Here is a 27102-nt window from a genome sequence, read left to right on the forward strand (position 1 = left end):
ATACAAGCTTCTTACACACTGTCAATAAGAAAGTGATTAACACATGAAATCTGTTACATATAGCCCCTTTACAACACAAAATGACATAACACTCCCTGATGTTTATGTTAGCGTTAACTTATTTTTATATATATATATATAAATATTTGTTATATTATTAACTAAGTTGTCTGGGTTAGAGACAGCAGTGGTCTCATAATTTTTTTCCCTCATTTAAGTTTGTTGCAGTAAGGAGCAGCAAGTTAGAGTTAACTATAGACTGATTAAGTTGCCTGTGTGAAAACATTTGTCATGCTCATACATGTTTGAGCAGTTTGGTGTTATTCCAGGAAGTCAAAAGTCAAATGGGGAAGTGAGAGACAGAGTATATTTAATCTTATACTATCCTTCAAAGACTGTGTGTGTGTGTGTCCTCTCTATATATTTACTAATTTCCTAATATTCATTTGACATACATTATTTCATTGCATTTTCTGTTATTGTTTGATGTCATGTTGTGTGCTGTTGTCTTCACAGCAGTAAGGAATATTTCCTTCTCAACATTTTCAGCATCACAGTCTGTAAAGCAGGAATTTTCAATTATCTTTCTTTTCTTTTTTTTTTTACACTTTATTGTGCTATGAAAGCTATTTGATAAAATCATTTTGCTCTTCTCCTGTCCCTGTCTGGAACTGATTTATAACTTTTTGTTGAGGAGTAGAAGTTGTCTTGTCTTGGTACGGTGCCAGATGTTCCATTAACATTAACATATTGTCAATTGTTCTTATGTAAGGAAAATTAAAAGTGGAAGAAATTGAACAACATGAATTCTCATTTCAATGGCAGCAAAATATGTGGTTATTCATGTATGTGCAGTATGTCTTCCCCTTGTCTCCACCCTCAGCAATACAGCAGGATATATAAATGACACGAGTGTGTATAACTGTAAAGGACATCAGTGAATATCAACACAAGGTAAGGGAACTTTTTATGCATTTTTTAAGGATGTAACAAGTATAATAATAATAATTAAAAAATACATGTTATTCTCATATAATTTGATCAAACTAAAAATCAGTTTCATAATCTTAGATCAAATGTGCGTTTATTACGGGGTTTTCAAATTAGGGTCTGAGGTTTCACCTTGAGATATATGCTGGGTCCAACATTTGTGGGTATTACTGAGTATTACTTATTTGTGACCATGGACCACAAAACCAGTCATAAGTAGCACGGGTATATTTGCAGCAATAGCCAAAAATACATTGTAATTATCCACTTTTCTTTTATGCCAAAAATCATTAGGATATTAAGTAAAGATCATGTTCCATGAAGATATATTGTAAATTTCCCATCGTAAATATATCAAAACTTCATTTTGATTAGTAATATGCAGCGCTAAGAAGTTCATTTGGACAACTTTAAAGGCGATTTTCTCAATATTTAGATTTTTTGCACCCTCAGATTCCAGATTTTCAAATAGTTGTATCTCGGCCAAATATTGTCCGATCCTAACAAACCATACATCAATGAAAAGCTTATTTATTTTTAAAAAATTTACCCTTATGACTGGTTTTGTGGTCCAGGGTCACATTTGGTATTACTGAGATCCATGTTTGGATCAGGTCAGGTTTTCTGATTTATTAACTAACTAAATACTCACAAAATTAAATAATAATAATTTAATCATAAGCAAGAAAAACTAATTCATAATGGAGAACACAGTTTTATATAGTGTTTTTGGTAACACTTTCTATGAAGCCCATATTTATAATACATTATAATGCTTACGCATTTGTGGGTATAACTTTTTAGATTATGATTATTTATAACACAATGAACACCATATTAAATCTACTTTTACATTGATAATGGACTATATATCTTGACATTATTTCAGATCTGCATAATATCTTACTGCAGTACATCTTGTAAGTGGTTAGGTGTGGAGTGTTATTTGAGTGTTCCCTGTGAGGCTAATATTAATTTTGATGTTAATAATTTCAACTAAAAAAAATAAATAAATGCAATGTTTATATGTTACGTTACATTTTATTTTGATGGTCCCCTTAGTCTATTGACTATAAGCAACTTTGCAACTACATGTCAACTAACTCTCATTAGAGTATTAGTAGGCTTAGGTTAAGGTTAGGGTCGGTAGAATGTTGACGTACTTGCAAATGTGTCATATTACACATTCATCTGATCTGATATCTGATCTTATGCCTGTTTGAGAGAAAAATTATTACTATTATTATTACTATACTTATAAATGGTCATTGATGGCTTTAAAGGAACACTACACTTTTTTTGAAAATAGGTTCATTTTCCAACTCCCCAAGAGTTAAACAGTTGAGTTTTACCGTTTTCGAATCCATTCAGCCGATCTCCGGGTCTGGCGGGAGCACTTTTAGCATAGCTTACCATAGATCATTGAATCTGATTAGACCGTTAGCATCTCGCTCAAAAATGACCAAAGAGTTTCGATATTTCTCCTATTTAAAACTTGGCTTTTCTGTAGTTACATCGTGTACTAAGACTGACGGAAAATGAAAAGATTTTCTAGGCCGATATGACTAGGAACTATACTCTCATTCCGGCGTAATAATCAAGGAACTTTGCTTCCATACCATGGGTGCAGCAGGCGCAATGATATTACGCAGCGCCAGAAAGTAGTCCCCACCTACCCTTACGAAAATTAACCATGGTTTTACTATAGTAAAACTGTAGTTAACCATGACTGTAGTACCCGTGGTTTTTTGGTGCGAACCATGGTTTTAAAAGCCATGGTTCAAGTACCACAAATTAACTATGGTTGTAATACCATAGTTTAACCATGGTTTTACTAAAGTACCTCAAATTACATTTAAGCCTAGTTATTCAACAAACATCTACAAAATAAAAACAGAATGACAAGTTACTATTCTATGATACAGGCTTTATTATAGCAGTTACATCATCTGAAACAAAATATTGTTGTCACATGTCAAAATGATTCAGAACTATGAAGTATAACTTTATTTAAAAAATAGTGATAAAGCACTGCAGTGGTAGAGATGGTTTTCTGCTAATTTACAAAATAAAAATAGCAAATTGTTTCACTGTAATAATGCATTATCTCTATAGAAATTAATTACATGTTGTACAAATAAACATGACTTCATGTTCACACACAACATTATACCGCCGACCTCTTTAACAATATCTTGTGTAGGGCTGCATGCAACTAACAATTTATTTGTAGATTTTTTTAAATTAATACTAGTAATTGGATGACAAATAAATAAATAAAATATATACATGTTTTAATTAAAATAATTTTAATCCATTATTTTAAAGAATGTCATTTCACATCCTGTCTATGAAAACAAATATAATGAATGTATCTATGTAGGCTCTGCTATACATTATAAGCATTAAAGTGTTAAAATATAAACACATTCTAAACCTAAAAACAACAGATTGCTTGTTATTTTGAAACAGAATTTAAAACAATTTAAACAAAAAAAACACAATGTTAACTTGTAAGAGGTACGAGGAACAAACACAATCATTCGTCTGAACAGAGTAATTATATTATATTATATTAATGGACAGTTCCAACAATAGTGCCTTTACTGTTACTGCTCTCATAAATATGATTACTTGTGTTACATGTAGGGTTTTAAACCTACACTTAATTTCTAACAAAAAAATATTTGAGCAAAATGTGTATTTTAGTCAGAATTATGAGCGGTCTGTTTGTTTTGATGCACTATTCAAATTCGTTGATGATTATTTTAATTATCGATTAGTTGTTGCAGCCAGGCTTAGTTTTATACAACCTGTAAACACAAGCCCAACACAGGCAGATGTGTGCAGTCCATTGGGTGCATCAAGGTCGCATTAACAACCTTGATTACAATATCAATGAAGGTAAAAAAGGTTCTTTCATTGGAAAAGTTTTACACATACAACAAAATACATTCACAAGAAATGAGAAGTACTTTAAAGAATGTTTAAAATGATATCAACTCACGAGAAGATTTCGGTCATTTCAAGCCTAAAGCAAGCTGATTTATTCTACATCGAGTCACCTCATGGGGGCCGATGAAGGCCAGATGAATCCTCCACACTTTTACTTGGTGAAGGAAATGCCCCTCTTTTCAAAAACTTTTCATGCTGCATACATGGCAGTAGTGGTCAGTATGAAGTCTATCATATAGTCCAGTAGGTTACAGTCCACCTTTGGTTTGGTTGTCTTGATCCTCACCCCATATGGTCTCGGGACCTAAAAATGAGAAGAATATATACACACAATATTAATAAACAACTTGCTGGAATACTCAGTTGTTATTGGTCAGTTGCACACTCATCTACACTCTTAAAAAAAGGTGACAGAAAGAACCAAAAAGGGGGTTTCGCGGCGATGTCACAGAGGAACCTTTTTTGGCAGGTTAATGTCAGTACCTCATCATCCACTACTATGCCCTTTTTCATCCCATGGAAACTGCCACTGGTGGTTCAAAGAGTTCCTGCTTTCACAGTCCTTCTGATGAATGGTTGAGGCTGGGTACATAGGATCCTGTAAAAAACAAACAAAAAAAACAACCTTTCATTAGTTTAATTTTGCCAACCCTCAGACAACACATTACCAAGTTAAGTCTGTCACAACTTAAATATATTGGGTTTCTTCTGTGTGTATGTGTATATATATGTGCATGTGTGCGTATCTATATGCATATATATAGTAGAAACTTAACTTCCTGTAAAGCTGCTTTGCAACGATTGTATCGTAAAAAGCGCTATACAAATAAACTTGAATTGAATTGAATTGAATTAATTTTAATAGGTTTAGCACAGGTATAATGATGCAAAATGACAAACAACGATAATGGAAAGGTATTTTTAAGCTGAACAGCAGTCGGAATAGAAACAAAATCAAAGCAAGTCAAAGTATTTTGGAAGTTCATGCATCCATCTATTCACTCTCCAAACCACTTATCCTCTCTAAGGTCTTGGGGGCTGAAGCCTATCCCAGCATCTTGGACCACAAATCCATCCAATTAATGGTATTTAAGCAATATAGTAACAATTATACAGTAACTGTGAAGATTTTGGAAACATTACAGTGTTTTTGGGAAAAAAAATAGTAATATTGCAAAATATAATTACACGTTAAAAATAACTTTTCTCTTACTTTGTAGAAAGATTATATTATCACTCCTGAAACCACAGAACAATTTTTTTTAATCAATATTTGTTTACCATGAAAGATCAAAGCACTTTTGAACTAATGTTAGATTCAGTTAATTCGTGCTTCATGTAAGTGACGTCACCCATTAACAGTATAAAGCATATTTTAGGTTAAATAACTTAGACAACTTCCAATAAACCATTGACAAACTGACTGCAAACCCTTTACAAAGCTATCAAAACCTCTCATCTACACATAAAGATGTGATTAAAAGCCCAAACTTTCATGAACAAGAGCTAAAGCTTCAGTTATAACATAACGTAGACTAACCATGTTCCGTACACAACGATGTTCCGTACAGATTACCTTGTACCGCCAATCACTGAATAAATACTTCCAGGTCATACATAAAATATATATCTGTGTCATCTTTATTTCTCCTTCTTTCACCCCCGATCACGACAGAGACCCTCCCACCATTTGTTTCAGTGAGATTTCAGTAAGTTTGCTAGGTGCGCCCACTGCGCTTGAAAATGGACGGTGGGCAAGCTAAACGCGAGACTGCCGCTTGGGTGGGGAGACAGCTAGAGCAGCGAAAACGTACATTTCGATTTAAATTATGCTTCTCACAGTACTACAGGCTTTATGAAAGGAATATTATGTTATCACAAATTGTTAAATAAAATACCTTTTGTTGAATAAATGATTTGAAATGGGAATATTTAAACGTCAATTGTGGGCGATGACCACTTGGCGCTACTCTCCGCCTGTGACGTGCAGCAGGCGCTGTTTGCTCATCATCCTGCGCGCAGTGATGATGTTTATATTCATAAAGGATCAATTAAGTTAGCATTAACTTACATTCACTTAATTAAACATTTTTAATTGTCAGCTAAAACTCAATTGATAGTGTTATTTCATTGCCAAGTTATTTAACTTAACATTAACAAAGTTAAACACAATGATAGGATATTCAGACATTTAAGTTATTTAATAAGATTTCATACGTTACATCAAGTTAACTAATCTAATTACAAGAATATAAACAATATAAAGAATTAAAAGGTTAAATTAACATTAAGTTACATGATTAGCATAACATCATATTTCAAAGGAAAAGCAGTAAAGAAAGATGTCAGGAAAGAAAAAACAGTACTCAAAGGAGAAGTTACAGGAGGCAGTTGAGGAAGTAAAGGCAGGAGCAAGTTTAAGGGCAACAGCAAAAAAATTTGGCATTCCCCACACCACTCTACAGGACTATAAAAAAAATAAATATGTCCACAACCCTCATCCTAATTCGGCCCTGACACCTGGAGAGGAAGAGGCTCTCCTTTCCTTTATATTCTGGATGGCGGACCATGGCTTCCCAGTGACAAGATCCCTTGTCAAGGTGCTGGCTACTGGGATAATAAAGGAGAGTGGAAGAACCGAGTCCACCACTGTAAACCTGGAGAAGGGGCCAAGTGATGTGTGGTGGTCCAGGTTTAAGGCCCTCCATCCAGAATTGGCCTCAAGGACGGCAGATTCACTGGACAGAGCCAGAGTCCATGGTGCTACACCAGTCTGTTGTGAACTTTTCTCTTCTACGAAGCAGAGACCAGGAGACGTTGGGATATCTTTCATCCAGAAGTTACTCTTTATTGAGAACTCGCTGCGCGTCGCTGTAGTCATCCAAGTCTAACTAAAAGCAGTGATACATTGTAGTTTTAAATACATTTAGGGGGCAGTGCTTAGGAGTGAAAACAAAGCACCTGGGTGACGACCTTTAAGCATGCAAATGAGGTATTCAGGTATAGAATCCTGCCCCATTTAACCACTCCTAATCTAATCAGCCTAACTGCCCAAAGATTGGGGCAGGGGCATCAAGAGCAATTACAAACAAAAGGCAAGAGTCTCCGTCGTCTGGCTCATTAGACTTACAATAAGAGAACAGGAACTGGCAGGGACCTCTTGAATCGTTCATCTGATGTCATCATCTTCACCATAAATGCTAAATACAATGTATATAACTTCTTCAGTTTGTACACTATTACATTGGAATCTAAATTAAACATTTAAATAAATTTGTAATCCCACAATTCCCCCTTTGAGAGTTCTAATAACTCTCACAAAATACAAATTTAGACACTTAAAAGTTCATTCTTGTAACATGTGATCGTTACAGGCACATAGCACTTGTTCTGTGTTGATTGTCTGTAGGGACGAACTGCATGCTGACACAGAAACAAACATGCAGCTCCGTGAAGTTCTTAATAGTCTTTTCTGGTTGGAACTGTCATTTCTCGTGATGGGCGTGAGTCATTTGTTGCATGAAACACTTGATACTAACAGGTTTCCGAACCATGAAGAATTATCTTCAGCCATCAGGTGTAATTTTGCTGAAAGATCAAGAATGTCTTGATCATGTTGCTGGATGACTGAAGTTCTCGTATGTGATTCTCTGCGTTGTGTATTTTTTTCTTTGTTCTGTCTTCCGTGACAGTTGGCTCGGCAGTGGGTCTCGTTGTCTTTTAGAGGTTGTGGCTTCATACGCAGGTGAGGAGTTCGGTGCGCATGGGTCTTGGAACAGCCATCAAGTGGTATCTGCACAGAGGAAGAAAGAAAACAAAAGACAGCAGTATTTGTTCTAAAGACTACAAACATTAGGGTTGTATCCTCTGTTCAATCTCGTCTGCTATTGTTGTTCCTTCTTTCCTATTTCTTAATTCCTGTGACACCTAAAGAACAGTGAGGTGAGGGTGGACTAGTGGATGGGGAAGGCCTATGAGGGTGTGTTCACCACAGGGTTGGCCCCCGAAGCCTGTTGCATCCGGTTCTTCCCTGCGGCTCCTCACTGGTCCATGTGTCCTAACCTATCCCTGTAGGTGGAGGAACAACTTTACAGTGTGACACATGAGTCCAAGTTTTCCTTCCTGACACAATACTGCAGCTGCTGTAATCAACATCACTTGATGTGGTCCGTACCACTTAGGCTCTAATGGCTTGTTTCTGAACGACTTTATCATGACCCATTGACCTGGGATGATAGTGTGTCCACCTTCTAGTGGAGTCTGCCAACACGACTCAACTCTCTCTCTGGCACTCTGTACTGCCTTTGTGAGGTTTTCACAGTAAGCGATCAGGGCATCTGAAGCAATGTGAACATCAGCATTTCTAAGATCAATCACACCTGGCATCTGCATAGGACGCCCAGTAATAATCTCATGAGGGCTCAGTCCTACTGATCTGTTAGGTGACGCTCTCATACTACACAGTACTGCGGGCAGTGCTTCAACCCATGGTACTCCTTCCTGATGCATTTTGCTTAGCCTGGTTTTGATTGTTCTGTTTGATCGTTCAACCTGTCCTGATGCTTGTGGCCTATAGGGACAGTGAAGGTTCCACTTAATCTTCAACATTCTAGATACTTCCTTGACTACCTGTCCTGTGAAGTGGGTACCTTGTTCTGAGTCAATGCAATCTGGTAATCCCCATCTGGGAATGAAATCAGTAACAAGACATTTAGCAGTATGTGCAGCTGTAGCACGCCCTGTTGGATAAGCTTCTACCCATCTTGAGAATTTGTCTATTACTACCAAAACGTCAGTTTTTCCTTTACAAGGGGGCAATGATATGTAATCAACTTGCAGGTGACGAAATGGCCCTGGTGGAGCTGGGGTATGTGCTGCTGGTGTGGTGGCTGCTGGTACCTCATTATTTTTCTGACATGTTACACATCTCTTGACTGTTTCAGTGGCTATGTTTCTGAATTTTGGATTCCACCATTGATTTGAGAACCTGTGATTCATCGTTGCTGGACCACTGTGACCCAAATTGTGTATTTGTTGAGCCAAATATGGCAACAGTGATTCGGGAGCAACATACTTTCCCCCTTTGGTCCAGCAGCCGGATGAATCCACAGTGGCTCCTTTGTCTAACCATGTCCATGCTTCATATAGAGGAACGTCTTTATACAGATCAATGATTGATTCAGGAGGTAGAATTGTCTTCTGTGCTGTACTACCTGAACACACTTGTACAGTTGCATAGAAACAAGCCTGTTTAGCCGCTACATCAGCAAGAGCATTACCTTTAGCTTCCGTAGTATTAGTTGTGAGGTGTGCTTTCACTTTGATCACCGCTAATTTCTTTGGGAGTTTCATGGCAAACATTAAATCTTTCACTAATCCAGCATGCTTAATGGGGGATCCAGCAGAAGTTAGAAATTGTCTGGTTTGCCAAATAACACCAAAATCATGAATTACCCCAAAAGCATACCTGGAATCTGTGTAGATATTTGCAACTGATCCTGAAGCTAGCGTGCATGCTCTTGTTAAGGCTACTAGTTCTGCAGCTTGAGCTGAAAAATGATCTGAAGACGACCTGAAGCAACTACTTCAGTGGTGGAAGTTACTGCATATCCTGCTCGTCTGTTACCTTCAATAACTTGAGCTGAACCATCAACAAACAACTCCAATTCTGCGTTCTCTATGGGAGTTTCTGCTATTTCACTTGTCGCTGCATATGTAAGCGTTACACAATCATGAGTCATTTCACCTTCACCCTCTAACACAACTTCAGTCATTGCAGACATCATACATGAGGATGGGTTCGTGACTGGTGCACGCTGTATAACAATGTTCGGGGCTGTGGCGTTGCTAACCAATTTCCCCAACGGGAGGAGGTGACAGAAGTGACTTTTGCTTGATTCATTAGTGCAGACACTGCGTGAGTGCATTTTACATTTACATTCTGACCTAACACCATTCCTGATGAAGCCTGAAGCGCTAGATGAACTGCCTGTACTGCTCTGAGGCATGGGCCCATACCTTGAGCGACTATGTCAAGTTTACCAGAATAGTAATGAATTGGGCGTAAGCTGCCCCCATGATCTTGCATTAGACATGCAGTCATAAAGCCTAAGTGTTCATGGACATAAAGCACAAAGGGTCTATCTGATTGGGCAATTCCTAATGCTGGTGCTTGACATAGTGCTCTCTTCAAATCATTAAAAGCTTTGAGATGAATTTCTTCCATACAAACAGTATCTGAATCTTTACCATGGCCTTTCAACAAATCATAGAGAGGCTGCAATCGAGGCATAGTCTTCAATCCAAGGTCTACAGTAACCTGCTGTTCCTAAAAATGAGCGGAGTGTTTTAATGGTAGTAGGCGGAGGTATGGCTTTGACTGAAGCCGCTCGATCCTGTGTAATGGATCTATTTCCTGCACCAATTGTTTGACCCAGAAATGTGACTTGCTTTTTAGCAATTTGAGCTTTGTGAAAGCTGCATTTGTGTCCTTTTTTATGCAAATAGTCCAACAATGCTGTCAATTCAATTTGATGTACCTCGTGGTCTGTTGAGGCAAGCAAAATATCATCGACATATTGAATCATAGTGGACTGTTTGACTGGACATTCTGGGTCACACAAATCACGTCTGACAGCCTGATGATATATGGTTGGGGAGTTTTGAAATCCCTGTGGCAATCGTGTCCACTGGTATTGTTCATAGTCAACTGTGAAAGCTAACCATGACTGGCTGTCAGAGTGCAACGGTACAGAAAAGAATCCATTAGACATATCAATTACTGAAAAAATCTTACAATCTGATGGTAAGCCATTACAAATTGTAGATGGATCTGCCACTAGGGGGGTGATTTTATCAATATGTTTATTGGCTACTCTGTAGTCTATTGTAAGTCTCCATGTCCCATTTGATTTCTTGATGGGCCATATGGGTGAATTACATGGACTGTTGGTTTTAACTAGCACTCCTTGCTTCAGCAACTTTTCTACAATAGGTTTGATTCCCTGTATAGCTTCCTTATTAATCGGATATTGTTTGGTGACCGGAGGTGGATTTCCCGTCAATTTAACTGGTTCTACACCTGTTAACAAACCACAATCATCCTTGTCTTTAGCCCAAATTAGATGATTCTGTAAGAAAGCATACTCAGTAGGGATTGCATTATTGGTAGAAACTTGTGCTGAGGAAATTTTTATGCTAGCGGATTCTGAGGACACGTCTAACGTTAGATGTACTTGTCTCAGAAGATCCATGCCTAAAATTGCACCTGTATTTAATGGAGCACATAGCAATTTTGTAGTCAGAGTTTTTGGGCCAAATTGTACCTCTATGGGCGGGGTTTCATACAAAACAGAATCTTCACCTATTACGCCAGTTAAACAAAGTTTGGTTTTCTTATATGGGATGTTTAAAACTTGTGCCAATTTTGTAGGAATTACTGTACACTCTGCACCTGTATCAAGCAAAAAATCTATCTCTTTCTCTTTTATGCTACCTTTCACAAAAATTATTTTGTCATTGTGATGGATTACAGGGGAAAGGTAACTACTCACAGCCCCAACAATTAGTTTTTTTCCTGGTCTTGTTGTGCTCTTACAAGAGCCTGTACGAGCTGTCCTAAAGTTTCAGTGGTCACTGGCGGAACTACTTCAGGGTTGTAGGCAGGCTGAGGAGGAACAGAATTATGCATAGCATTTCTTTTACTATCTTGCAACTTCTTCCTACACTCTTTCTCCCAATGTCCTAATTTTTCACAGTAGTTGCATTTGCCTTCTCTTTTAGACCATCTCTTGTCTTGTTTTGTTGTGTTAAACGTAGCTGCTGCTACTCTCACTTTTGCCTTGACATCAGCATCTCTTTCCCATGTAGCTAACCTGTCTAGGTTACTTCTGAGAGTTCTGTTAGACCAAGTTAGATCTAAGAATGGTAAAGCTTTTCTGTATTCGGCTACAAGGCCATCTGACCAGATACGAACTAGGGGTCCCTTGTCATCTAGCACACTTTCAGGGTCATCAACAATTCCACTGTAAATTACAGCTGACTGACAAAATCTCTCAGTATATTCACTCACAGTTTCTTCTTTCTTTTGCACACAGGTAGTAATTCTAGACCAATCTATTTTGGGTCCCAAGATATTCTTTAGGATTTTCAAAATACCTTCTCTTAAATCACCTTTACTTGCATGTCGCAGTTCAGAAGTAACAGCAGTTTCAAAACTGTTGAATTCAGATTCAGTTAGAATTTGTGACATCAACTGCGTTACCTCTGTTAAAGACATGTCGTAAAGGCGCATTTTACTGATCAATACTCTTCTAAATTCAGAAAAATGTGTGCGTGCTGAGGGTAAGCTCTGAGACAGTCTCTCTATATCTTTAGGTCCTAGTGTTTTGGCAACAGTTTGTACTTGCACAACAGAAGAGTTGAGGGGAACACTTTCAGTTTCCTCAATTCTGAGAGATCTTCTCCGAGCACCACAAACATTGACCGAATTTACAGGCACATCAATTACTGATTGGAGAGCTACATCTCTTTCAAAGAATGCTTGTAAATCAGGGTAAATTTTATCCGGCTGACTAACTTCCACATCAGTTTTTGCTGCAGCTTTGTTGCGGTTCAATTTCTTAGTCAAAGAGGACACTCTAGCTTGAAGCTCATTGTTCTGTTTCTCTAGCTCTGAGTTACGCTGAGATTGTTGTGTAGCTAGTGCTAAACCAAATTCTCTGTGGCAGCAGATAATGCCTTTCACATTGTTCTTGCAAACACATGCTCCTAATACCTTTTTACACTCATCTACAGACCAAGTCTTATCTGGATGGATCTCATATTTCTGAATTAGTTCTTGTCTAACTTTTTCAGTGACTATTAGGTTCATTTGCACTCCTAACAGTGATTTGAATTCGCTATCTGACCACAAAGGAGTCGCAAGACCACCCTTTTCTGTTGTTGGAATCAGCCTAGCATTCCTTCTAACCATTTTGTACGTTTCTTCTGTACCACACAAACAAAAACACTAAAACTTCTCTGATCAACAGAGGGTACACTTGTTAACACAGCTTAACTACTGTTAACTTTGTTACCACACAATCAAAACACTAAAACTTCTCTGATCAACAGAGGATAAACCAAAATTATTAGCATGAAATGCTAAACTTCTCTGTGAAAAGAGGATAAACCAAAATAACTAGCACGTAAATGCCAATCTTCCCTGCCTACACAGAACAGAGGATAAAACAATATTAGCACTTGATGCTAAACTTCCCTGCCTGGAAAGAGGGTAACTTCATCTCTAAAAGTTAATTTTTTTAGAGGAAAACTTAGTTAACCAAACCCTACAGCTGTCTGTTAACTCTTCTCTGACGGCGCAGAGGATAAACAAATTTGTACTGGTCTTAAAGGTTCTTTTGGATTAGAGACAGCACTCACCACAACCTTGGTTGAGAGAAAAATTCAGTCTGGAAATCTTTGTTCAGCTTGAAGTTTTCGCTGGATTCCAAAAGATGCAGTCTGGAAGCAGATCTTTGTTTGAACTTGAAGTTTTCAAACTGGATTCAGGTGAGGAAGCTGGAACTCTATCCGGGTCACGGCACCATCTGTTGTGAACTTTTCTCTTCTACGAAGCAGAGACCAGGAGACGTTGGGATATCTTTCATCCAGAAGTTACTCTTTATTGAGAACTCGCTGCGCGTCGCTGTAGTCATCCAAGTCTAACTAAAAGCAGTGATACATTGTAGTTTTAAATACATTTAGGGGGCAGTGCTTAGGAGTGAAAACAAAGCACCTGGGTGACGACCTTTAAGCATGCAAATGAGGTATTCAGGTATAGAATCCTGCCCCATTTAACCACTCCTAATCTAATCAGCCTAACTGCCCAAAGATTGGGGCAGGGGCATCAAGAGCAATTACAAACAAAAGGCAAGAGTCTCCGTCGTCTGGCTCATTAGACTTACAATAAGAGAACAGGAACTGGCAGGGACCTCTTGAATCGTTCATCTGATGTCATCATCTTCACCATAAATGCTAAATACAATGTATATAACTTCTTCAGTTTGTACACTATTACATTGGAATCTAAATTAAACATTTAAATAAATTTGTAATCCCACAACCAGAAGCCATTGAAGGGTTCTTCAAGTTGTATGAGGCCCTTTATGTGAAGCATAGTTTGGAGGACAAGCCGCATCTCATTTACAATTGCGATGAGACCGGCTTTGGAGACAAGCCTCGGTCCAGGGAAAAGGTCCTGTGCCAGACTGGGAGGAAACATGTCTACCAGCAGCAGCAGACGACCAGGGAGCACATCACGGTCCACTGCTGTGTGAATGCAGCCGGGAACAGCATTCCACCCTTCATCATTTACCCCGGCTGCCTCCCAAGTAACGCCTATAGGCTGGATGGGCCCCCCAACGCCCTTTATGGCATCCAGGAGAAGGGTTACATGGACTCGGAGCTCTTCCTGAAATGGCTCCACCATTTTATTAGATATGCTCCTGAGGAGAGACCACTAATATTAATCATGGACCAACACGAGACACATGTCTCAAGAGACGTAATCATGTTCTGCAGAGAAAATAAAGTTGAAATTCTCTGCCTACCTGCCCACACCACACACATTCTACAGCCCCTGGATATCGCGGTTTTCAACCCACTGAAAACTGCTTTCTCCACCATGGCCTCCAGGATGGGTCTGGTGCGAGGGGACATTGTTGTGGGGAAGAAGCAGTTTTCAGCTCTCCTCAAACATGTGTATCCAACTGCTGTCACAGCCCAAAATGTCAAGGCTGGGTTCCGCAAGGCTGGCATCGTTCCTCTGTCCAGGGCTGCTGTGGACACAACCCAGGTAATTTTAACATTAATACAATAATTCATCCTCTAAGCTACTTGCATTTCTTTTCAAGTGTGTTAATGAGTTTTACATATGTTTTATTTTCTTAGGTGGTGAGAGTGCTCCTATCTGCAGATGGAAGTGACGCCACACCAACAGCCACACCATCCATCGCTCCCGCCACTCCATCAGCCACACCATCCATCGCTCCCGCCACTCCATCAGCCACACCATCCATCGCTCCCGCCACTCCATCAGACACACCATCTATCACTCCCACCACTCACACATCATCCATCACTCAAACACCTTGCCCCACCTGCAACATTAATAAAGTGGCCCACAAAAATTATCTGGTAACAGCAGATGTAATTCCAGAGAGTCTGGCTAACATCCTCATAAGTCCAGCCCTGGAGAGGAAGGAGAAGGTGAGGCGTCGCATTCCGTTGCCAGCCCGTGTCATCACCAGCGACGAGTACTTCGACCTGTTGGTAGAAAAAGAAACTGAGGAGAAAGAGAAGGAAGAAAAGAAGAGAAAGCGCAAGGAAGAGATGGCAAAGAAGAAGGAGGAAAAAAGACAAGCCCAGGAGGCCAAAAGGCAAAAGAAGCAGGCACCTCCTTCGACTGAAGATGGAGAACACTGCGCTCTCTGCCGTAGAGTGGTCCCACCTGGCTCAGCAGATGAGGCCATTGATGAATGGGTCCAGTGTGACCTGTGCCATTTGTGGTTCCACCTGGAATGCGCAGAGGTGGAGGAAGTGCCAGACACCGCCTGGCTTTGCCATAAATGTTGTCTGTCCACATAAAAACACACACACACAATGTAAATAGTGCACACAGAAAATGAACAGTAAATAGTTGTAAACACACACACACACACACACACACACACGCATCCTGATCATTTATGTTTTTAAATCACATTGGTTAATCATTAAATATTTAGAATCAGTTCAAATTGTTTGCTCTTCTTTGTCTTCACTAATGTTTCACATGGTTCATCCTTAACCCACATGCCATAATCAATATCACGACACAATAAGGCCTAGCTCACATGGTCCTCTAGTAATTTAAAGTAAATTTTAAACAAATAAAAAGGTACTCACCCTTCTTATTCGTTGAAATGTTGTTTTCTTCAGTTAAAATAAATAAATAGCTCTCAGCTGACCCGTTAAATGTCCATTTTCGTCGTTTAAATCAAAGTATGCGCTCTGTACGGAACATCATTATAGCCTGTACGGAACACCGTTAACGCTTATCATCTTCCGTACACGTGCGGAGGAGGTACTTTTCCCCACTTTTCTCAAAAACTATTGGTCCAAAAGACATCAATCAAAGTGTGGACTGTGCAATGGGTATTCCCCCAGAGAATGATCACACAAACATGCTTGTCTGGCTTACAACAGCGGAGGAGTGGTCGCTGGCGTGCGGCGAAGGGCGAAAAGTGTACGGAACATTAGTCTACGTTACCTCATATGAAAACAGATGCTAGCGGACTTTTTCGAAGACTGTAAAACATTTCTGTGAAGTAAATATTCAACAGAAACATGTAAGAAAGTGTCTGGAACAGTTGTATGTGATATTTGTGTGATTTTAGGGACTAAACTCACCTGAAAGCAGTGAAAACAGCAGCGAGAGACGGAGGTTTACTGTTCGTCAGTTACAGTGTTGCTCACCGTTTCCATGGCAACTCCCGCCGCTGCAGCGTTTGAATGTCACAGTCATGCAGCATTCACTAACTGCTTAAAATCTTTCTTTAAATCGCGAATTTGAAACTCATTTCGTAGTTCTACGACCAAATACATTGGTGCAAAATGTATGATAGTGGGATAAATAAAAAATAATAATATTTTAAGATTTGTATCACTCAGCCTTTTTATTTCATTTAAAACATGATTTTTATACTAAACTTTGCTTTTGCTAAATAAGCATAATACATTTTTTGAGTCATGCAAAACAGCATTAAAATAGGAGTAAAAAGTATAAAAGGACTGATCTACTGGTGTTTTTTTAATTAAACACTATTTATAACTAAAAATTAATGCTTTATTGAGCTTTAATTGAACACAACTAAAAGAAAATGAGTCTGGAATGAGTTCTGGACCAGGCAGCTAGGAACATTTAGCTCACTTGATCTCACTTTCCAGAAAAAAATATTTACAAAAATGTTGATTGTGAAGAACCATTAAATAGTCTAAAGAACCTTTTGTGCAATGGATAGGTTCTTTTGGATATTAAAGGTTCTTCATGGAACCATACACCCTGCCAAATAACCATTTTTTAAGAGTGTATTTTTTGTAATAACTGACAACACATTTGCCAAATTTGATTGTTTCATTTTCAGAAATCATGAGATTAATTATGATTATTTTATTGAGCCCTATTTTTTTTTTAAAGAGTAAGAAATAACTAAAAAACTATAGATAAATCATGGTTACTGCAGTAAAACCATGATTAATTTCGTAGTTACTATGGCTTTACTACTAAAACCATAGTTAAACTGTCACGAATCTGGTCTGCACTCCCGTTCATTCACCACTAGAGGTCACCCGCTCACCACATGGACTTTTACACCACACATCACATGGACTGCATTTCCCATCAGCCATCTCACCAATCACACGCACACAGCTGTCACCAATCACTCATTGCACTAATCACACGCACACCTGATCACACAGCATCACTAATCACACACACTATTTCAACCCTGGACATTCTCTCCCTCGTTGCCGAGTATTGTATGCATTATCGCTGCTCTACGAAGTCCCGTTGGTTTCCCTAGTTTTGCCTCGCCTCGCCTAGCCTAGCCTTGCCTTTGTTGGATTGTGTTTGCCCCTGCCTGGACTATCGCTGACGTTTTGACTACCTCTCCTGTCTCGCCCCCTTGGATACTGTTCGCCTATCATCGACCCACGCTTGTCTTAGATCACTCTTCGTCTCGTCCTTGTTATACCTGTTTGCTGTTATTTGACCCTGCCTGTACGACCACGTCTCTTGCCAATAATAAAGTCTGCAAATGGATCCGCACGCCTCTCGTCTCGTCAGCCCCGTAACATAAACCATGGTTTATTATGTAGTTACTATGGTTTTACTACAAAAAAACATAGTTTAACTATGGTTACTGTGGTAAAACCATGGTTCATTTTGTAGTTACTATGGTTTTACAACAAAAACCATAGTAAAACCATGGTTTATTATGTAGTTATTATGGTTTTACTACAAAAACCATAGTTAAACCATGGTTACTGTGGTAAAACCATGGTTGATTTTGTAGTTACTATGGTTTTACAACAAAAACCATAGTAAAACCATGGTTTATTATGTAGTTATTATGGTTTTACTACAAAAACCATAGTTTAACTATGGTTACTGTGGTAAAACCATGGTTGATTTTGTAGTTACTATGGTTTTACTGCAAAAACCATAGTTAAACCATGGTTACTACAAAAAAACCATGGTTAATTTTCGTAAGGGTAGGTAACTAGTTATGATAATTTTCATTGGCATTTTCTCTTAAAGTCAGAGGTGATTGGTGCTCCCAAGTTTGACCACTTATGTCGTCAAGACATAACTTGTAGTGACAGACAGATAGGGAAAGGCAGATAACAAAGAACAACACAATAGAAAACTAATCAAGTAAAATGTATCCTGAAAATGTTTTAAGAGAAGTTTTAAAAATATCTAATGAGTTTGCATCCCTAATGTCAGCTGGGAGAGAATTCCACAGTTTTGTGAGCGTAAGATGAGAAGGCCCTGTCACCCCTGGAATGAAGCAGTTTTTTGGGAACAGCTAAGAGACCACACTGAGAAGATTGCAAATTGCGATTTGGAGTGTAAGGTGTTAAAAGATCAGCCAGATACTGCTGAATAAATGACTAGATGAGATGAAGCGCACACATTTATGACAAGACACAAAAATTAAAGTGTTGTTCCTGTCATTTTATTCAGACTGTTTAGATTCTAAATTACATTGAAAGCACATTTGGTTAAGAGGGACTTCAGCCAGTTAGGCTTGTCAAATCATTATATGTTCGGTAAAGCTTTTTGTTCTAACAGACACTCGACACAAAGGCTGGTGTGTGAGAATATTAGTTTATATTTTCATTTAATAGCAAAAGTAAAGAAATATAGTATTTATTTATTTATTTACATACTTACATGAGCTGTTTTGTTGTAAGCAGACTGGAGTGTGACAGTGATGGTCTTCTGTGGGAACACATTCAATCCAGCGATAACCATGAGTTTCGGGTGAGTTGAAATTTATTTGCTTTCTACAGGATGAAAATCCATGGCTAAGTGTGCACAGTGCACTACTCGATTTTAATGCACGACATGGTGGCAGTAACCACATGACACACGCCTCCATGCATTAAAATTGAGTAGTGCACACTAGCAAGGGAAGACTGCATTTATTTGAATTAATTATCGAGAGAGAGAGAGAAAAAGAGAGAGAGAGAGAGAGTGTGTGTGTGTGTGTGTGTGCTCAGCGTCTGTCTACTAATAGTCAATGAGTTTAAATGTAGCGAGTTCAAGCCTTGCTGCTGAGAAATATAATCAGGGGCGCTGTAATGGGGGGAAGGTTAGGACCTGACGAGGGAGAGGGGGCCTGGAACGCAATCGCAGGGGGCCCGAATCAATATGCTGTTCAGAGGGCCCAGAAACCATAGCAGCGCCCCTGAATATAATGTAGACAGTGTCGGTCCATAGGGTTGTGGGGCCCTAGGCAAGATCATAGAGCCCCACTAGTGTAAAAACTGTCATAGCAATTTGACGAGTGGAGATGGCACATAAAATGACAATTTCAATATTTAAGCCTAAATGTCTTGTGTAACATATTCAACATATGTATAAAAAATAATAATAAAAAAAAATTAAACAAATTTGAAAAAATAAGCAGGTAAGCTTGAACAATTGAAAAATGAATGTAAAAAGATATACATGAAACAAATTAAATAAAATATAAATGAATTATACACAAAAACGTAATAAAATAAACAGAGAATAAACATAATAAACACACTTATGCATAAATTATTAGAAATGCAGGCTATTCTGATTGAAATAGAAATAGATTTGGTGAACACTCCATTGTGTATTTGTGTTCGTGCTCTGTGGAGCACCAGCGGTTTCTATTTACAACGTGTTATTGCACCGTTGAGCAAAGTAGCCAATCAGACATATCTGTTGATTTCTTGAATGCAGTGACCAATCAGAAGTGTTTAAGTTAGAATCCACACTCTCTATCATTCTTTCATTTCAAATGAATTAAAAATAGCATCGATGTGTAACAAGACTTCATGACGTTATGAGAGATTATTCTGAGAGGCAATATACAGTGAATTCCAAAACTTTTTCTTTATTTGCCAAAAATGATAAAGAACACCAAGCTTGTTGTGCCTGTTTATAGGGCTGCACAATTTGACCAAAAATATAGTTTTTATATATAAATATAATTACTAATAATTCTGATGTTGTTAATACTAAATAAAAACATTAAACAAAATAATTATTCATAATAATTATTATCAACATATTTTACAGAAAACTGCAGTGAGAACTTAACCCTTGTGCGACCTTTTGGACATTTTTGTCCTTTTCAGTTTTTTTTTAGGTTTTTTTTTTAATCATTTTGACTGTGTTATTGGCAGCTGCGTTAAATTTGGTACAGGTGTGTATTTTTATTGGAATTTTACTATTTCACCACCATTTCCTTTTAATAAATCTGTTTTGCTCTAGGTACAAAAAATACTTCCTCTCAGGACATTTTGGACAAAAATGTCCCCATTGAAACCCATTGAAATTGCTATTTTTAATCGCAGTGCCGTTTAACTGTAAAATGATGCAATTTTTTTTAATAGGCTTTCATTCTTTTGGCAAGGCTTCAAAATTTAATTTTTTACCAGATGGTGCCATTTTTTCAGGTTTGGTCTATAAAGGGTCTATTAAGCAAATACTCGCATTATTCCTGTTTTCTGCATATTATGGAGCCAATTGGATAAATAATGCAGCTATAATTGGGTGGGTGTGTTGGTATGGATGTCGGAGTGTGGTTTGTATGTGTCATAAAAAAACTGTGTATGTGCTTTGGTGTTATTGTACTATTTGATAGAGAAAAACTCTACTGCAAATCACAAATCCAACCACTGTGTGCACCAGCAGAGTTCTACTGGCATCTAAATGTGGTATTGCGCCCAAACAAAATTTTACTGAAAGCTAATTTTTTGAGATATCAACCTCAAATTTGGAACACACCTTGTTTAGATTAATGGCTTTGATTTTCTAGCAAGTTTAGAGTTCAACATATTTCATAAAATATATGTATTATATAAAATATTGTTCATAAATCATTTTCATAAACTTAAACCTGTATAACTTTTTTTTTTTGGTTTCACTTATTGAACTTTTTTTTACTTTAACAATAACCTACCATGGGTCTTCTTTAAAACGAGACCAAACTTAAGTCTGTGCTCCCAAGCTTCAAATTTTCATGACCATTTTTTGACATGGACATTTTTGTCCACTATGGACCTATGTGTAACTTTTTTTTAATTGATGCACAAGGGTTAACATACAGGAGGCCTATAACTGTAATTGTTTAGAAAGGTCTAAGCATTTATTATAAATTATGATGATTAACAATCTTTAACAGTAATTTTTTAACTATTGTCAGGAAATCTTATGGATTCACTGAGAGAGGGAAACAACTCATGTACACTGGAGAAAAACTTAGCAAGAAGTATAATTTTTCCTATTTTTACCCAAAATAAGGTGTTGTGAGCATTAGTGAGTGCACACATGTAATGTAATGTTTCATTCATACTGATAGCCAGAGGGCACTCTCACACAGTAAATCCATAACTGAAACTTGTAGAAGTCAAAAATCATATGATGTTCAAGGAAATCCCTAATATGGACAAAGGCATACACTATCACTGTAACAATAAAATACATATAAAAGATACTTTTTAACTGATGAAACATGAAGACAATAAACGTATGACTCTATTCTTCAAGCCATGTCTTTTATTTTTATATGAATAAAGTCTATTTATAATGACATGCTAATCGACAGCCTTCATCACTCTCGAGTGATGTTATGAAATGAATTTGGGGCAAAAATGTCATTAAATGACAACAGGTTTGTAAACAGGCTCAAACCCATGCATGCGTGCTACTGTGGCAAATTTATCCATCGCACAGACTGATGTTTTCATAGTAGGTTTGACATATATGTCACACTGTACAGCCCTGGTGTGTTCTACTTGAAGCACCGCTGCGGAGATCAATTGATGCATGACATCAAAGTATAGCGAGAGTGAATGCAGAGCTGTCTGCTCTCTAGATCTCTCGCGGTACTTTGATATCAAACACTGATCGATCTGTGTAGCGCCGCTTCAGGTAGAACACACCTAGAAATTCAACTGACAACCTCACAGCCGTGGGGTTAGGGTTAGGGTTAGGTACCCATAAGCCGGGGGCCCTAGGCGACTGCCTGTACCTCCTGCTGGACAGGCTAGCACTAAATGTAGCAATTCAGTAACTATTTTTATTTATTAATTAGAGAGAGTGACGTGCAGTGTTGAGTAGATGTGTATAATGCTCCTGAATGTGTGCATACGCACCGCGATAGAATTGAGTAGGGAGGCTTTAGAGAACTTGGTATAATTAGACTGTGGTATAAACACTTTTTAAAAATAATAAAAAAATTAATTATCTCTCAACCATCTGAAGGTGAAACTACACCTCTTTTGTCCATGTTCTGCTCCAGTTCGCAGATAGTCTGTTTGATGTAATTTTCGTTATCAGCACAGTCCACTGATGTCCATACACAACATCCACGTGCAGCCCGATTTTTGTGTCCTTGCAGATTTGTGTTCTCTCTGTCTAAAGCTCATGGTAAAAAGAGTATTATTTGGCTGGTTTATGTGCTGAACTGTGTGTGAGATGGAGCTGAACGTGGAAAATTAACTACATCTGAGACAAAATGTACATATAAGTTTTCACATAGACTAATCATTCACATCAAAACTTAACTGGACTGGCATCCATACCATTTTTAAAAGTAACATGCATGCTACATGCTAAGAGAAGACCACTCACCTCAAAGTAAAAACGGATATCAATTTGTATTGTGTTCCTAAATCACATTTTGAAAATCTATGTAGAAGAATGTCTGTATACAGACTGCAACTAATAGTCTTAAATTCTTGCTACATGAATATTCTGAGAAACATTGCCTCTATACTGTATTTTACAGACTTTCATCCAGCAAACTGACTCTAATTCATCAAGGTCCTCCGAAACGATTTCGTCTAGACACAAAGAGAAGAGTGTTTGATGAAAGTGGGAAAGTCAGAAAATGGACTTATGGGAAAAAGGACACCAGTAAACAAAACAAAATTGTTCTGCTGGTGGGAGAGACTGGAGCTGGCAAGACGACTCTCATCAACACCATGGTCAACTACTTACTGGGAGTGAAGTTTGAGGAAACAATATGGTATGAAATCACAGAAGAAGAAGCTGGAGACCAATCAGAATCACAAACCTCTGAAATAACCATGTATGAGGTCTATTGTGTAGAGAGTCCCATATCTCTCACCATCATTGATACTCCAGGCTACGGAGACACTAGAGGACTGGAAAAAGATCTGAAAGTTGCTGCAAATTTAGCCACTCTGTTTCAGAGCAGTGATGGAGTTCGTGAAGTTGATGCCGTGTGTTTCGTGATTCAAGCATCTAAGAATCGTCTCTCAGACAGACAGCATTACATTATCAGTTCAATTCTGTCTTTGTTTGGAAAAGACATTATGAACAACATTGTGTTTTTAATCACACATTCTGATGGTATGGCACCCAAAAACATCCTCAGTGCCATCAATAAAGTTAAAATCCCCTGCAGAAGAGACAAAAGCGGCCAACCTGTTTATTTCTTATTCAACAATCGGCAGGCTGAAGCACAAAACAATGAGAGCCTTTACCTTCGTGCTCAAAGAGATGCTTGGGAAAGCTGCATGGCAGAGATGAAGCGATTTCTTCAGTCTCTGGATGAAAAGAACAGAAGAAGTTTAGAGTTGACTTTAGATGTCCTCATTGAGCGCATTCAGTTAGAAGTGTCCTTCTGCAACTTAAAGATGCGAGTTGAAGAGAAAGAGTCAAGGAAGTCTGAAATACTTCAGATTCAGAAGGCAATGAGAGAAAACAAGGAAAAAATTGAGACTTACAAAACTTGCACTATTACAGTCAAAAAGACAGTCAAAGAGAAGGTGCCCATTGAAAGTGCTTCATGGAAGAACAGGAAGGTGACGACCTGCACCGTCTGTGAGGAGAACTGTCATGAGTTTGACTGCTGGTGGGTTTCTGATCTCAGCAAATGTGAAGTCATGAAAAATGGTTTCTGCACTGTGTGCACTGGGAAGTGTCATCACAGCAAACATGTCAAAGAAAGCAAGAAATACATCATCAGCACCTTGAGCATGTCAATGGATTTTGATAATATTAAAAGAGAATATAAAATTTCCCAAGAAGAGCCTAATAGGTTTTCTGTTATAATGGATGATCTTGACAAAAATCTGCAGGAGCTTGAGGATCAAAAGTTAATTCTTCTGTTCAATGCTTACAAGAACATCAAGCATCTGTCTCAGATCGCATTAAAACCAGACTCTGCCTTCACTCTTCAGCATCTCGACTTCTTCATCCCCAGAGTGAAGGAGGCTGGGAAAGAAAACTGGGTCCGAGAGCTTGAGGAAATGAGAAGAACCGCTGAAGCTGAGGAAGCAAATAAAGATGCTCTGAGTTACCTTAAAGCTGGTCTGACAAAACTTTTCCTTGGTGTGAAAGTTGGAGAAGACGAGATGAAGCAATGAAAATAAATAAGACTGCTTAAAATTACAAATCAATGCAGGTGACATTCTGTACATCTGAAAATGAGAAATTTCCTTTAATCGCGTTTGGTCTCGTTCTGTATCATGTATCTTGTCAGTGTCTGCTCTTGCTTGGCCATTTGTTGTGACAAAATAAGGAAAGTGTGTCCAGCAGTGTTGGCAGTGTTATTTTTAAGGATTACTGATAAACTACTGTCGTTTGATTTGATTTGTATTTTAGTTAAAATATGTCTGAATTTATTATGTCTGTATAGGTCTTTTATTAAGTTTTAGTTTTAATTTTAATATTAATTTTAATATTTCAACAAACTAAATGGAAATGAAATAATATAAATATTGAATTTATAAATATGTGCGCGCGTGTGTGTGTGTGTGTGTACGTATGTATGTATATATATATATATATATATATATATATATATATACACACACATACATTTGTGTATGTATGTGTGTGTGGTTGTACATACACATGTAGTTTTTTTTGGTGTTCAGCTTAGTGTTATGTTAGAATCATTATTATACTCTTGTTCTTTAATATTTTGAATTGTTTTTAGCTTTATTTGTTGTTTTTCATTTAAATGTTAAAGGGGTGGTTTACTGCTTTTTTTCTTTGCTTGATTGTGTTTATGGGGTGCAATATAACATGTCTTCGTGTTTCGTTTGTTAAAAAACGCCTTATTTTTCATATATTTCACCTTTATTGTAAGCCGCTTTCTCCTCTGTCATTTGAACGCCCGGTTGACTTCCTGATTCTATGAAACCACTCCCTCAGAAACAGGCGATGGGCTCAGATTGGTTAGTTGGGCCGATGTGTTGTGATTGGCTAAACTGCGTACTGCACATTGTCCAGAAACTTCACGCCCATTACCTTTACGGGCGACAGCTGCATGTGCTGCGGTCAAATGTAAATAATGGTGTCAATATTGCCGTATCAGTTTGAGCCAGAATCAGACCCAGAAAGCGGTAATGAAGAGAGTCAAGCAGAACTTCCGCAAGCACGGCTCTTATAAAACGTTTCTGAATGGAAGTTTGCTGTTGTGATTACATATCATTTAGTACACGTTTGTCTTATACACACAAAATAGCATCGAACTAATTGGCCACTATAACCAAACAGCGTTGGCTTGTTTACGTTCTTGATCAAATCGAAAAATTACGTCATAAAGTATACATGGAAAATACATTTACAAAATTAGTACATAATTACAAATTCGGGTCCAAAATGTTTGTACGCGCTTGTCATAGACACACGAAATAGCATCGAACTAACTAGCTACTAAAGCCAGCATTGGTATTTGTTTACGACCTTGATAAAACTAAAACATTACGTCTGAAATTATACATGCAAATACATTTAAAATGATTAAATCTTACTTACAGGTTGTGGCCCAACAACTGCTGCCTCTGGTTTTAAAGTTGGAACCGCTCCATGTTTTAGTAATAGTTTCTGTGTGAATCCGGCATTGAACTCGTGTAGATTCTGGAAGCTGTCTTCCGTAAAATGCGCAGCACAGAGAGCTAAATTAGGATTGTAATTGTCAGGAACATAATCAAACATAAATTTTAACCATTGTTGACGAACTACAGCGTCCGTAGGAAGCCCAAACATAGAAGACCTGACAGCTGGGTGAAAATAACACCGTTTCGACGGCATGGCTACAACTCTCCACTATAACTCTTCCTCTTCAACAAAGCCGCAGAACATGGCCTTGCCCCCTCTTTGGCATGTTCCGGAGGGAGGGGTTGATGGGTTTATTACGTATGCAACCCGGGAAGTATCTCGTTGTAGTCCCGTATGAGTCGTTTTTGTAGGCATTAAACTTCCTGATTTTTAAAAGACGATATCTCCGCTTACATTGAACTTGCAGCGCAGCAACTTTGCAGATACTGTTCATGCACCAACAGCAACATTAAACACTTTTTAAAATGAAAAAAGTGAAATCGCAGTAAACCACCTCTTTAAGTTTTGAAATTTTGTTGTATGCATTTGTCATTTTTATTTCATTTCTTTATTTTTTTTTAAATGTGTATAGGTAGTATTTATAAAGTTTTAGCTTTTAGTTTTGGATCTGTTTTTAGTTGTTTTAATAATACAAATGATTGCTTCTGTTGTCCTCATTTGTAAGTCGCTTTGGATAAATAATAATCATAGTATCAAGCTGTTTTAGTGTTTATTTAAAAGGCAAGCCACTCCAATCCAATCTGTTAGTTTACGAACTGTTGTAATAAATTAATATCAGTAAATTTGTGGCGTACTAGATGATAGCTGTAACAGAAAATTTTGCATCTGGATGATTATGTGTTTAACCTTGAACTCTTCTATATTTTATCTTCATCAGTTGCTGAAGTCTTTTATTATTTTTATTTTATTTTATTTTTTTACTTTTTTGTCTTTATTCTTATTTCCATCATATTGTCTGTCTTTCTCTACATAAAAATTATTGTTTA

General features: G+C 37.8%; 2 protein-coding genes across 2 annotated transcripts; both read left to right on the forward strand.

Annotated features, from left to right (window-relative positions):
- LOC131539544 (uncharacterized) lies at positions 1–27102 on the forward strand. The gene is made up of 3 exons (XM_058774172.1): positions 1–954; positions 18952–19018; positions 23028–27102. The coding sequence occupies exons 2-3, from the start codon at positions 18969–18971 to the stop codon at positions 24631–24633; spliced, it is 1656 nt and encodes a 551-aa protein (XP_058630155.1). The 5' UTR covers positions 1–954; positions 18952–18968; the 3' UTR covers positions 24634–27102.
- On the forward strand, positions 14381–15631 carry LOC131539545 (transcription factor 19-like). The gene is made up of 2 exons (XM_058774173.1): positions 14381–14782; positions 14878–15631. The coding sequence occupies exons 1-2, from the start codon at positions 14381–14383 to the stop codon at positions 15571–15573; spliced, it is 1098 nt and encodes a 365-aa protein (XP_058630156.1). The 3' UTR covers positions 15574–15631.

Source organism: Onychostoma macrolepis, chromosome 04 (genome assembly GCF_012432095.1).
Source record: "Onychostoma macrolepis isolate SWU-2019 chromosome 04, ASM1243209v1, whole genome shotgun sequence".
In the NCBI taxonomy this organism is placed as follows: Eukaryota; Metazoa; Chordata; class Actinopteri; order Cypriniformes; family Cyprinidae; genus Onychostoma; species Onychostoma macrolepis.

Bases quoted from the DNA above. Each gene is read 5' to 3' on its own strand.
- LOC131539544 (XM_058774172.1), top strand. From the start codon at position 18,969: ATGGTCTTCTGTGGGAACACATTCAATCCAGCGATAACCATGAGTTTC. The intron at 19,019-23,027 runs GTGAGTTGAAAT...TGTATTTTACAG, and splicing joins GCGATAACCATGAGTTTCGG to ACTTTCATCCAGCAAACTGA.
- LOC131539545 (XM_058774173.1), top strand. From the start codon at position 14,381: ATGGACTCGGAGCTCTTCCTGAAATGGCTCCACCATTTTATTAGATAT. The intron at 14,783-14,877 runs GTAATTTTAACA...TTATTTTCTTAG, and splicing joins CTGCTGTGGACACAACCCAG to GTGGTGAGAGTGCTCCTATC.